Below are 14,573 nucleotides of genomic sequence, written 5' to 3'. Positions count from 1 at the left end.
TGATTTGTGGAGTTTCTATTAATCACAAAAAAGTATATTCTGCTTTTGAGTTTGCATTTGATCTGAAAATAATTTGACTTGTTACCTCTGTGATGATAGAAATAATATGTATTTTGCTGGTTTTTAGGATTTTTGCCAATGAAATAATTTTGTAATGTGTACAGGTTGTCCTCAGATTATGACAGGGTTCCGTTCTTGTGAACTGTTTGTAATCTAGACAGTTCACAAGTCGGAAATGCGACCACAAATGAATTCCCAGGTGGCAGAAGATATCTGTAGACAGTAAATCCATCCACTGGTCTCCCAAATACTTATTCATATGTATGTATGGGCAGCACATATATTGGATGTTCATAATCTATGGAAAACTAGTGGTGAAGTCAATTGATTAAATTTAAGAAAATATAGTTACTATATTTGCACATAGCATGCAAGGAACCATAAGCAAAAAGTATCTAAATGTGTTATTAGTGACTAATCAACAACAAAATAGTGGTGAAGTCAATTGATTAAATTTAAGAAAATATAGTTACTATATTTGCACATAGCAAGCAAGGAACCATAAGCAAAAAGTATCTAAATGTGTTATTAGTGACTAATCAACAACAAAATAAACAATTTTTCCCATTTACAATCAGGGGGGATGCCCTACTTGGATAAAATTGCCTCACTAAACACTGTTGGTCTCATCTAGCCTGGTAGTGAGGTTTGAGGTTAACTGTCACATAAATCATAAGATCTTACCTTCACAATACAAGGAGAAAAAAAATAGTTCTTGATTAAAGACACATTTGAACCTAGTACATAAATTTATCCAAAATAATGCATTATATGGGCAATTTACACTTTGAAAGGTGCACTCGAATAACAGATATCAAGATTGTTGAAACATTTTTTTTGTAATAGACAATAGGTGCAGGAGTAGGCCATTTGGCCCTTCGAGCCAGCACCGCCATTCAATGTGATCATGGCTGATCATTCACAATCAGTACCCCGTTCCTGCCCTCTCCCCATAACCCCTGATTCCGCTATCATTAAGAGCTCTATCTAACTCTCTCTTCCTAACATTAATCACATAGTTTCTAACTGACTGGTTTCATGCTTGAAATTTTATAGCAGTGTATTAGCATGATGGGCCTGATCCTCCAACTAATCATTCTGTAAACAGAAATTGTATCAAACTCAAAACAATTACGTTCGCAATGAAACAAATAACATGAGTATATAAATCAACTTACCAGTGAAATTCAGACAACATTTAAGGTTCATTTTATTAAGGTTTTAAGAATGGCGTTGTACCATAGAATGATAGAAGGCAGAAAATCTTTCAGCTCATCTTTCAAATGTCAGCCTATTTAATGGAGCTATCCAATTAATCTCACTGTCTTTCTCCTTTTTAGCTGTAGTCTTGAAATTGTTTTTCAGCATGCATATATCCAATTCACATTTGCATTTTGCCGTTGGATCTGCTTCCACCACCCTTTTTGGCAATCACATTGTCGATCACAATAACTCTCCATGTAAATAAAAAGTTTCATAGAAACATAGAAAATAGGTGCAGGAGTAGGCCATTCAGCTCTTTGAGCCAGCACTGCCATTCAATGACATCGTGGCTGATCACCACAATCAGTACCCCATTCCTGCCTTCTCCCCATATCCCTTGATTCCACTAGCTCTATCTAACTCTCTTTTGAATGCATCCAGTGAATCGGCCTCCACTGCCTTCTGAGGCAGAGAATTCCGCAAATTCACAACTCTCTGGGTGAAAAAGTTTTGCCTCATCTCAGTTCTAAATGGCCGACCCCTAGTTCTTAAACTGTGGCCCCTAGTTCTGGACTCCTCCAACATTGGGAACATGTTTCCTGCATCTAGCTTGTCCAATCCCTTAATAATTTTATGTTTCTATAAGATCCCCACTTATCCTTCTAAATTCCAGTGAATACAAGCTCCTTCTTCACATCTGGTTCATTTACCTAAATCTTTGTCTTTTGGTTACCAGCTGTCAGAAATGAAACTAAATGTGAGGAGGTGAGTACATCACAAAATCTCTTAACATTCACTGTAAATGTACATGTTTCTATGCAAAAACAATCCCTCTAGTCCCACTCATCTACCCACCCTATCCCTTTTGCCCCACAATTATTTCCTTTCAAATACTTATGGGCAGGGTGAAATTTGGTAAAGGTGCAGCTGGTAGAAGTGCTTCCTCATAGCTCCAGTGACCTGGGATCAATCCTGACCCCTGACACAGTCTGTATGGAGTTTGCATGTTCTTGCTGCAAACAAATGGGTGTCCTCTGGATGCCTGAATTCCTCCCACATTATTACAAAGACTTGCATGTTAGTAGGTTAATTTGGGTACTATAAATTGTCCCTACTGTGTCAATGAGTGTTTTAATCTGGAACAAGTTAATGAGTCTAAACCCCCTAATGCAAAGGAAAGTAAAATATGTCATTCTGGTTGTCACTTAATCACTCCTGCCTTCAGACCTATCACAACCTCAGGACCTTCCCCTTTATTTATTCTTCTTTCCTCATTTCCACTGCGTCTTAAAATATGTTACACTTCAGACTTTCAAAATTTCTGATGACTTAAAACATTAACACCATTTCACTATCCACTGCTGCTACCTGACCTGGTGAGTAATTCTAGTTATTTCTGTTTTTAAACATGGGAGATAAGTAAAGGTGGTTCCACTCAATTTAACTTTCACCTATAATGCATATATTTAAAAGAGTGCACACAAATATCACTTTGGTTAGGCAGCATAGCTAATTATTGGGATATGACTGAGGCAAAAATTAAAAATTAGCAAGTCAATATTAATGATGTATTCATTTTGGAAAATGCAACCACTAAAGTAACTGGAATATGTTATTTTTATTCCCAGAATGAAATTATTCACACAGATATCATCAAACTTACACTTGATGGAATTTGTAAAGATGCATTAGAAAATTTGCAGCTGCAAATTATGGGTAAGCCATAATATTTAATCAGTCTGAAGAAGGGTCTCGACCCGAAACGTCACCCATTCCTTCTCTCCAGAGATGCTGCCTGACCCGCTGAGTTACTCCAGCATTTTGTGATACCTTCGATTTGTACCAGCATCTGCAGTTATTTTCCTTCATAATATTTAATCATATCATCCATCAGAACATTAATTGCTAACAGGCAATTATTTTTCCCCTTCAAGAATCTTCAAGCAGGACTAATGCGGAAACCTGTTCACAGTTTTCTGATTCAAATAAATTATATGCCTTTTGGCAATGTGCCACATTTCTTACATGTTAGAACTGGTTTTAGTAGCTAAGGAGTGCTTCAACAATTTCTATTTGCAAATTATGTTTTACATCCTCTTAAATTTTAATCGCTGATTAGGTTTAACCCAAGATACGTGTCTAAAAGTGTTCTTGCTTAGGAAAATTACAGTCAATGGGGCAAAACATCATTTTGAGCATGGCAGATTTTCAAAGGAAAGGGAATTTTACAGCTAATAATGTAGTCAGTTTAAGGTATGGATCTGTGACAGCCAATTTTTTGCGCAGCAAGATCCCAGAAACTGCAATGAAATAATGATTAAACCAGGTTATCCTTTTGGATAGTTGAAGATAGGCTGACCAGAACATAAAGGTTTTTAAACTTAGGTATTATTATTGTCATGTGTACAGTGAAAAGCTTTGCTCTGTATGCTATCCAAACAGATCAGATATATCATACATGAATACGATCAAGTCAAACTCAAGTACAATGGATAGAGCAAAGGGGAAGATACGGATTGCAGAATATAGTTCTCAGTATTGTACCGCAAGAATATGAACATTGGAGCAGAAATATTCCATCTGGCACTTATGTCTACTCTGCTATACAATAGGATCATGGATGCTCTTTCTCCTCAGACCCATTATCTATTATGCAGAGGCTCTATAAGGTGCTGGTCAGGCTACATTTGGAATGTAGTGAACAATTTTGGGCACCATATCTGAGGAAGGAAGTGCTGGCTCTGGAGAGGATCCAGATGAGGTTTAGGAGAATGATCCCAGGAATGAGTAGGTTAACATATGATGAACATTTGACGGCACTTGGCCTATATTCGCAGGAGTTTAGAAGAATGAGGGGGGACCTCATTGAAACATACGGAATAGTGAAAGGTTTGTATAGAGATGATTTGGAGAGGGTGTTCCCACTAGTGGGCAGGTCTAGGACTGGAGGTCATAGCCTCAATAATTAAAGGACGTTCTTTTAGGAAGATGAGGAGGAATTTCTCTAATCAGAGGGTGGTGAATCTGTGGAATTCTTTGCCACAGAAGGCTGTGGAGGCAAAGTCAGTAGATATATTTAAGGCAGAGATAGATAGATTCTTGATTAGTAAGGGTGTCAGAGGTTATGGGAAGAAGGCAGGAGAATGTGGTTAGGAGGGAGTGATAGATCAGTCATGATTGAATGGCGGAGTAGACTTGATGGGCTGAATGGCCTAATTCTACACATTTCACTTATGACATGATCTGGTCTCTAATGCTTTTGATTTTTTTTAAATATCTAAAGAGCCATCAATCTCTTTCTTGAACATATTGATTGACTGAGCCTGCTTGGTCTTCGTGGATAGTAAATTCCAAAGGTTTATCATCCCAGATGAAGAAAGTTCTTCCCATCCCCTTCCTGAATTGGTTTACCTCTTTTAGTCAAAATACATAGTTAGCTCTTCATGAAATCAAATTCAATCTTTAAAGTGATCCTGCCTGCCTTTCCTCTGCTGAGAAAATAGGGAAAATGTTACATGAGTTGCTTTGTTTGAAATACCGATGACTATGTGGCATGTTAAGTTTGAGGTCCGGTTGCGGCCAAAGGATAGAGAATAATTAGGAGAGATTACAGATAAAATCAAATTGTAATTCCACAGTATTTTCTGATGTTTAATTGTCCTGAGAGTGACCAATATGTCAGGTCCCAAGATAACTTGGACTAATTTATTCTGCAATACTTCAAAAGCAAAAAACAGAATAGGGAAATGGCATTCAACTGTTTTGTGACTCAAATGAAAACGGTGTCAGTGTTTGCTTCAATTTTCAGAGTTACACAAAATAACCAGGAAACAGTTGCCATAATATCTTATGTGGGGAAAATTTGATTTGCAAGCACTTAAGTATGAAAACAAAAGCATTGCCTGATTATATTTCCATGCACATACTCCAAAAAAAACATATGTCCTCCTGTAAAAGCATTAAAATAGGACATTTCCAATTCGCAATCTTTCAAAAGACAACAGTTTTCTACTTGTACAAGAAATCTGAGTTCTGAATTGAAATGCAGAGAATGCTTACCCTCTCTATACTATGTCACAGATCTTATAATTGTCCCTCAACAACTCTTTCTACATTAACGATGTGACACTCATTATTTTGTCTAACTCCATTCTGCTAATATTCCATGCCATGGAGACCTATAACCATTCTTGCCTCAGCCTTATTTCATGAAGAAGAACGTTACAGCATGGAAACAGGCCTTTTCGCCCTCCACAGAAAGGGCCAGTTTTGTGCCTCCCCTTTATCTATTATCTTGCAACATGGGATAATCATTGATCATGCCATCTAAATGCTTCCTAATAATTCTTGATTTAGTGACAAGTAATAGACCTACGTTTTCAGAATTTCACAGCATGAGTATAATGCAATGTGAACCAGAATTGTGAAATCAAGAGCATTTGCAGTGAACTATTCGACAGGCCAGTTGCATTCTTTGAAACTCGATCATTCAAACTGTATTCATATTAATTGAATGAAATAATGAAATAATAAGGCATTTAGTATGGCAAAAAATCTTATAATTTGCAAACATTATTCATTCACATTTTGTGTATTTAAACTAGGCTGTGGAACCTCCTTTGACTTCCATAAACAGAAACCCAATTTGTTCCTGGTTGGCACAGAAGAAGGACAAATACACAAGGTAAAATCACCAAATAAATCAATGTTACTAAATGCTCAAGAAAGCAAGCTGAGTGTCAGAGTACAGTACATAACATAGTATAATCTATCAATCAGAGATGGCATTTGTGCTAACATTTGTACACAGTCTGTCTAGGCCTGCTGGATCTCTCGGTTGCTAACCATTTTGACTCAAACCTCCATTTTCCATACTGATCTTTCTGTCCTGGGACTCCTCCATTGCCAGAGTGAGGCCACATGGAGACAAGAGGAAAAGTGGCTCATATTCTGCTTGGGTGGTTTACAACCATATAGTATGACTATTGGATTGTCCAATTTCAGGTAATCCTCCATACCATTTTTTTTCTTTTCTTCCCTCCTGCGCCCTGACCCCCTCTCACTCCCTTTCCAGGCACTACTGCACACCCATTCTCCAAATCTCCAAAACTGTCGACTTATATCCCTCCCTCAGGCTTTCCATTCACTTCTCTTTCTTTCTTATTCTCTCCTGATAAACACCCTTTTGTCTCATTTAGATATCTTTTATCTCCCGTTTGTCCCCTTTGTCTACCGTTCTGCCAATCAAATCAAATCCCCCACCTGTATCTACCTATCACTTGCTGGGCTTTGTCCCACCTCCACCAGGGCGGTCACGGTGGCGCAGCGGTAGAGTTGCTGCCTTACAGCGAATGCAGCGCCGGAGACTCGGGTTCCATCCCGACTACGGGTGCTGTCTGTACGGAGTTTGTACGTTCTCCCCGTGATCTGCGTGGGTTTTCTCCGAGATCTTCGGTTTCCTCCCACACTCCAAAGACGTACAGGTTTGTAGGTTAATTGGCTTGGTAAATGTAAAAATTGTCCCTAGTTGGTGTAGGATAGTGTTAATGTGCGGGGATCGCTGGTGGTGTGGACCCGGTGGGCCAAATGGCCTGTTTCCGCGCTGTATCTCTAAACTAAACCTCTTTTCTAGCATTCTCTCCCCCACGACAATTGATGTGAAATAGGATCCTGACCCGAAACGTCATCTATCCATGTCCTCCAGAGACGCTGCCTGACTTGCTGAGTTACTCCAGCACCTTGTGTTCTTTACAAGATTCCAGTATCTGATGTTTCTTGAGTCCACATCTGAAACTTGGTGTTCCTCATTTCATAAATGCTTATTTCGTTATTAGAGCGAGTGCAGCAAAATATTGCACGATTGTCCCAAGTGGATAACTGAAAACTGGGGCTCTAACTGGGGCGGCACGGTGGCGCAGCGGTAGAGTTGCTGCCTTACAGCGAATGCAGCGCCGGAGACCCGGGTTCAATCCTGACTATGGGTGCTGTCTGTACGGAGTTTGTACGTTCTCCCCGTGACCTGCGTGGGTTTTCTCCGAGATCTTCGGTTTCCTCCCACATTCCAAAGACTTGCAGGTTTGTAGGTTAATTGGCTGGGCAAATGTTTTTTAATAAATTGCCCCTAGTGGGTGTAGGATAGTGTTAATGTGTGAGGATCGCTGGGCAGCGCGGACCCGGTAGGCCGAAGGACCTGTTTCTGCGCTGTATCTCTAAATCTAAAAAAAAAAATCTATTGAAGGATCTGATAGATTTGCATGAAGCAATGAACAGTTTGGATAAAGGAGACTCATAGCTGGCTGAATATGATCAGCAATAACAGCCATGGCTTTACTGTAAAGCACTAGTCTCTGCCATTGTTGAGAGTGGGAATGTTTTGGAGCCTCCACCTCTGGCATGACGTTCATGTTATTTAATTGATGGTCAATATTATTTTTGATATGACAGGGCTCTACATAGCTTTGATCTAGTCTGTTGGTTATGAGATTTAGCCTTTAGAGATATCTTTGCTCAGTTTCAAGTTGGGACTTCACTTTAGGTTTGTCTGGTGCTTCTAACCTGCCTCACCATGCCCTTCGCAAAACCAGTGTTGATCACCTGACATGATAGTAATGGTAAAGCGAGGCTCATTCTGGTTCATAAATGCCTTTACCCCATACAGGTTCACATGGCTATTTTTTTTTTCCTGGAGGATTTGAGTAAAGTTAATGGAGGTGATTCAATGTGCATTCAATGTATATAGCCACAAAATGCTGGAGGAACAGCAGTTCTGGCAGCATCTTCCCATTTCTTTATCCAGAGATGCTGCCTGAGAGGTCCCGCTGAGTTACTCCAGCAATTTGTGTATATCTTCGATGTAAACCAGCATCTGCAGTTCCTTCCTACACATATATTCAATGTATCATCAATAAAAAAAACAATTTCTCATTATTTTAATTTTTAGTGTTCCAAAGCCTATTCCAGTGAATTTCTTTCTTCATATGATGCCCATCATATGGCCGTGGATGCATTAAACTGGAATGCCTTTCATCCAGATATCTTCATTTCCTGCAGTTCAGATTGGACAGTGAAGATTTGGGATCACAATTTAAAGTAGGTGAAAACTGAGAATGAGGATGTTTTGAATAATTTTGCAATGCACGATATAAGAGGCAGATCTGTGTAGTTTCACATATTGGCTTTCACAGGTAATTTTAATGTAGGATTTTACTTTGTTCCCTGTCATATCATTATTTTAATTAATATTTAATTCTTCTCCTTTAATACCACTAAAGTAAGAATAATACAGGCAATCAGTGTTCCAAAGATTCACTTCTGATTTTTTTAAATTAACATATTTCAAGTGAATAACATTGGGAATGCTTTTGGAATGAGAACACTGAAGAAAAAAAAGCCAGGATTTTTAAACCGCTCACATTTTGTTAAATATTAGCAGAGATTTGAGAATGTAAACTTATGTTTTGCAACTTATTTAACTGGTTCTCCTATTACTATGAGGACATATTTGCATAAATCATATTGGGATTTGGCTGAGTGTTTATACACACAAATTCCTATTCTATTTTATTATTTTCCCTTCATGGTAACCAAATTTAAACCATTCTCCTGATTTTACCCATTCCTCTTCAGCAAACCAAAGTTATCATAGTTTTAGTGGCTGATTTTAAGAAGAAATTCTTCGAGCCTGCCAATGATATAAATGGTTCACACACTTCACTTTTGAGTAGTAATAATGTATTTAGTTAGCTTGATTTATGACCTGTAGCATTTGTGTCCTTTCCATCCTGGGTTTCCTTATCAGTCAGTCAGTCTTTTTTTGTTAACTCGGCTTGCTAAGTGCCTGTGATAGACATGGTCATTATTGATCCACACCTCAACTCGTATGGTATAAAATTAGCTGAAAGACAAGGTGCATAGTTCCCTGAAGGTGGATCGTGTGGTTAAAAAGGCTTCTGGCATATTGGCCGTCATCAGCCAGAATATTGAATATAGAAGTTGGGAGGTCATGTTGCAATTGTGTAAGATGTTGGTAAGGCCACATTTAGAGTATTGTGTTCAGTTCTGGGCACCGTGTTGTAGGAAAGATGTTGTCAAGCTGAAAAGGGTACAGAGAATATTTATGAGAATGTTGCCAGGACTAGAGGGTCTGAGCTATAGGCAGAGGTTGAGTAGGCTGGAATCTATTCCTTGGAGCGCAGGAGGCTGAGGGTAGATCTTCTTGAGGTGTATATGATCATGAGAGGAATAGATCGGGTGGATGCACAGAGTCTCTTGCCCAGAATAGGTGAATCGAGGACCAGAGGACATAGGTTTAAGGGGAAGGGGAAAAGATTTAATGGAAATCTGAGGGGTAACTTTTTCACACAAAGGGTGGTGGGTGTATGGAACAAGCTGCCAGAGGAGGTAGTTGAGGCAAGGTCTATCCCAACTTTTAAGAAGCAGTTCGAAAGGCACATGGATAGGACAAGTTTGGAGAGATATGGACCAAATGCTGGCAGGTGTGACTATTGTATCAGTGACAATTCTTTTGCAGGAATAACCTGATTATGCATTTTTCTCATCTTTAGAATGGATGGCTAGCAGCTCTTGTGGAACTTATCCAACCTTTGAGAAGATTTATTTTCAGTGCTATTGGGTCTCCATACATTCTCTTCAGTCGACAAACCAGATGTAATTTTTGTTTAATCACCAAAGAATTAGTGTGAAACATCTACATTGTCCCAGTGGAAGGCAATAACTAACTTGAACAAAACAGAAAAAAAAAATCCCATTTGAAAAGTCAGTGTTCCTTTAAAAGTTTAGTACATTAATATACAGAGACAGACACAATTCCATTTAAAATGAACACTTGGCTTTTTTTCTGGTACAATAAATTAGTTTATCCAAGAAGCCAATATGTTTAAACTACAATAATCATGATTAGTGTATCTTATCTTCTAGGAATCCAATGTTCACATATGATCTTAATGCACCAGTTGGAGATGTTGCTTGGTCACCCTACTCTTCAACTGTGTTTGCAGCAGTAACAACATCTGGAAAGGTAATATATTTTATCTTACTGCCCAAGATATTTCTCAGAACTGTGCCAACTTTTAACATTATTAGATTTATTAATTAAGGATGGTATTTGAGATAGTCATTATTAGGACCTGATAAATGAAGTGTGATGGAAAATCATAGTCAAATTCTGCAAATCCTTGAACTGTTGGACAATTTAAATAGCAACCTCCTGCATTCTGCAATTCAGGAAAAAGACATTGACTGGAGACAAATATGGAGAGTTTTGTAACATGGATTGTAGTCTTATTAGCCCTTATTTCACTTATCGCTTTTGACACTCTTGACTCTCTTGATTTTAATTTCAGCCAGTACTTAAACAGACCTCATTTAGTGCAGTTTCAAAATTGGTTGTATAAGGCTGCTGGGGATTTTTGAAAACAGTCTCAGGCTGCTTTGGAATATTGGCATTTAGGCAGCTGATTTTTGGCTGTGCTACATATTTCTTCAAATGCATTTGGAAATATAATGATATTGCTGGCACTGCCAATAAGGCTGCCACACTGGGACAGCATCACCAGTAGCAAGGAGACACAAGAGATGGCAGATATTGGAATCCTGAAGTAGGGAGCTGACCCAAAACATTGCCCGTCCCGCCTCAGGTGCTGCCTGGCCTTCTGAGTCCTGCCAGCACTTTGTTTTTTGATCAACAGTAGCAAGCCTGACAAAATCTCAGAAAAGGAGAATGAGTGTAGTCGCTGAACTCCTAGTCTCTGAACTTCTCAGATGTGGTTCATTTGTTGCTGGAGCTTCAGAAAGCTACTGATCACCATTTTGGTCCACCTGAGAATGATCTCAACTCTAGCCTGTGGAGGCTGATCTGCAGTTTGTAGTATTTTAATCCCCACCAACCCGAAGCACTGGATGTTTGTGTAAGAAGGAACTGCAGATGCTGGTTTAAACCGAAGATGGACACAAAAACCTGGAGTAACTCAGCGGGACAGGCAGCATTGCTGGAGAGAAGGAATGGGTGACGTTTCGGGTCGAGACCCTTCTTTAGACTGAAGAATGGTTTTGACCCGAAATGTCACCCATTCCTTCTCTCCAGAGATGCTGCCTGTCCTGCTGAGTTACTCCAGTTTTTTGTGTCTATCTGCACTGGATGTTTGGTCCAGCTTCTGGATTGGTAGTTAATTATTTTAAACACAGCACCCTTACCATATCTCATGCTACCGGAATAAGGGTGTACATTGGAAACCATTTAAAATTAAGCTTAGTACAAGATGCATCCAAAAAAATATGAATATGGAGTTAAATTATACAGTTAACAAATCCTTTGTCTGCCTTATTTCTTAACAGTTTTGATTGTTCGTACAAACGTTCCTTTTCAAACCATAAAAATGGCTGGAAGGAATAATTGGAACAAATATGAAGCATGAAAGCTAGCTGGGGATTTCTCTGTAACTGGGATAGTTTTTTTTCACAAAGTCTTTCATTGGGTTTTTTTCTTGGCTGATCATGCATTCGGTAAATCTAAAATGAGATTATGTAGTAATTTAATATAATGTACAGGAGTCAATTTTTGCTTCATTTTTTGCCTCTCCTCCAAAAGAATTTGATTAAACTGTAGAAAGTGGCCCTCAGTCCTATGTATGCAGGATAATTTATTTTGTGATCGGGTATTAAGCTGATCTCATATAATCTCCCTCTTATAAATTGTTATTCCTCTTGCACTTGTTGATTTAATGAAGCAAATTTTGATTTTCCCTTGGCTCAATTTAAGTATTTGTTGTTTATGAGCTTCATATAAACAAGGAATATCATTGCGCTCTAATGTATATGACAATAAACTGTTTTGAATCTTGAAGGTAAATTTAAAATAAAAGCTACCATATGCATTTTTAAGATATTGTAAAAATCCCTGAAAGTATTCTCAACATTGTGGACTATTGGAGTCACAAAAAGCTATAGTTCTGAATTATCCTCTGGTGTATTTACATTTAATTCTTCTCTCACGCCACGAGGATTGCCACAGGAAAGCTACTACATGTAGTGAAATGGAGCACACAGTTTCAAAATTTCCACACTAAATATCTTTATAGATATTTTACCAATCAAACAGTTTTGATCATACTAACTTATAAACTATGATACAAGTCCATTCATGTTATCTCCCATTACTTTGCTACAACTCCACTCTGCTTATCTCTGTTCTGTTTACTCGCCTTACAAATATTTCCCAACATTTATATACCCTTTGAACACTTACAGATGCTTGTTGAATTTGAGTAATTGACAGAAGGATCAAAAATTAATTGCCTGTTTGACACACACAGAGCCAAAAAAATTACCAAGTGTTAATTTGAAATATGTATGAAGTTAAATCTTTCCTCAGTCATCTAACTTTGGAATCATATATGTACCATTTGGAGCAATTTGGGCAAGGATAGCACAGCTGCCGTTTGATCTTAGGAAAGAAGTCCGATATTCCCTAATCTTTCCTTAAATTTAGCCACAGGACATTAAAGGCATCCAAGCATGTAAAGGTTTTGACAGTTCAGTTTATTGTATTACCTCGCCTTCTCTTCACACTTTATACACAATTCTTTAGCCAAAATGAAAAGTTCACTTGACCAATTTGAACATTTTTTTTCTAACCAGGTTTTAGTTTATGATTTAAATGTTAATAAATACGAACCTATCTGCGAGCAAGCTGTTGTGAGCAAGAAGAGAAACAAGCTCACACATATTGCATTCAACCCAACCTACCCCATTATAATGGTAGGCGATGAACGTGGCGGTGTGATCATTTTGAAATTGTCTCCAAACCTTCGTAAACAACCAAAGGTAAGATTGCATTTTTAATTTCCAATGTAGTTAGCAATTAAGCTCCACAATTTTTCTCCAAAATTTTTTTCAATACCCTTAACACTAAAATACTTTAAATTAAAAACAAAATACACGTAATTATTTTAAAATAGTCTCATGTCACCGTTTTGTTGAGTGAGTGTGCAGGTGATAATATGACAAACTTTGTTCATAAGTTCTAGGAGCGAAATTAGGCCATTCGGCCCATCAAATCTACTCTGCCATTCAATCATGGCTGATCTATCTTACCCTTTTAACCCCATTCTCCTGCCTTTTCCCCATAACCCCTGACCCCCTTACTAATCAAGATTTTGCAATCTGTGCATTAAAAATATCCATTAACTTGGTCTCCATAGCTGTCTGTAGCAATGATTTCCACAGATTCCTCTGACTAAATAAATTCATCCTCTCTCCTTTCTAAAGGTACGTCCTTTTATTCTGAGGCTATGGCCTCTGGTCCTAGACCCTCCCATTAGTGGAAACACTCCTCATTCACTTTATCCAAACCTTTCATTAGTCAGTAAGTTGCCCCCCCTCATCCTTTTAAACTTCAGCAAGTACAGGCCCAGAGTTGAATGACCAGCAGGGATAACTTTAAGGTGGGAGAGGCGAAATTTAAGAGATTTGCAGGGCAAGTTATTAACACAGAGTGGTGGGTACCTGAAACATGCTGCCAGGGGTGTTAGTGGAGACAAATAAGATAGTGCCATTTAAAAGGCTTTTAGGTTGGCACATAGATTTGCAGAGCATGGAGGAATATGGACTATGTGCAGGCAGAGATTAGTTTAACTTTGCATCATGTTCAGCATGAATATTGTGGGCCAAAGGGCCTTTTCCCCTTTGATTCAAAGTGTTACTCTTGTAAATCTTTTCTGATAGAAACATAGAAAATAGGTACAAGAGTAGGCCATTCGGCCCTTCGGGCCATCATCACCATTCAATATGATCATGACTGATCATCAAGCCCTTGGGATTTATCAGCCTTCAGTCCCATCAGTTTACCCAACATCATTTCCTGACTAATGTGAATTTCTTTCAGTTCCTCCATCACTCTGGGTCCTCTGTCCCCTAGTACATCTGGGAGATTATTTGTGTCTTCCTTTGTGAAGATAGAACCAAAGTACCTGTTGAACTCATCTGCCATTTCCTTATTCCCCATAATAAATTCACCTGTTTCTGTCTTCAAGGGACCCACATTTGTCTTAACTAATTTTTTCCTCTTCACATACCTAAAGAACCTTTTACGACTTTATATTCTTGGCTAGCTTACCTTCGTATTTCATCTTTTCTCCCCATATTACCTTTTTAGTTACCTTCTGTTGATCTTTAAAAGTTTCCCAATCCTCGGGCTTCCCGCTCATCTTTGCTATGTTATACATCTTCTCTTTTATTTTTATACTGTCCTTGACTTCCCTTGTCAGCCACAGTGGCCTCTTACTCCCCTTAGA

At 38.5% G+C, this 14,573-nt stretch overlaps 1 protein-coding gene across 4 annotated transcripts in view; it reads left to right on the top strand.

Annotated features, from left to right (window-relative positions):
• The window catches only part of dnai1.2 (dynein, axonemal, intermediate chain 1, paralog 2), a 113,801-nt gene that overhangs the window by 88,138 nt on the left and 11,090 nt on the right, over window positions 1-14,573 (top strand). For 3 of the 4 annotated variants that reach the window (XM_078409711.1, XM_078409703.1, XM_078409720.1), the window contains 5 exons: window positions 2,892-2,979; window positions 5,868-5,947; window positions 8,204-8,352; window positions 10,201-10,300; window positions 12,919-13,104. In XM_078409711.1, coding sequence (XP_078265837.1) covers window positions 2,892-2,979; window positions 5,868-5,947; window positions 8,204-8,352; window positions 10,201-10,300; window positions 12,919-13,104 — 603 coding nt within the window. The remainder of the gene's footprint in view (window positions 1-2,891; window positions 2,980-5,867; window positions 5,948-8,203; window positions 8,353-10,200; window positions 10,301-12,918; window positions 13,105-14,573) is intronic. The other variant, XM_078409729.1, reaches the window with a different exon arrangement.

This window comes from Rhinoraja longicauda, chromosome 1 (genome assembly GCF_053455715.1).
Source record: "Rhinoraja longicauda isolate Sanriku21f chromosome 1, sRhiLon1.1, whole genome shotgun sequence".
NCBI classification, from domain to species: Eukaryota; Metazoa; Chordata; class Chondrichthyes; order Rajiformes; family Arhynchobatidae; genus Rhinoraja; species Rhinoraja longicauda.
Note: the sequence above shows the minus strand (reverse complement) of the source record. Positions and strands in the feature narration are given on the sequence as shown.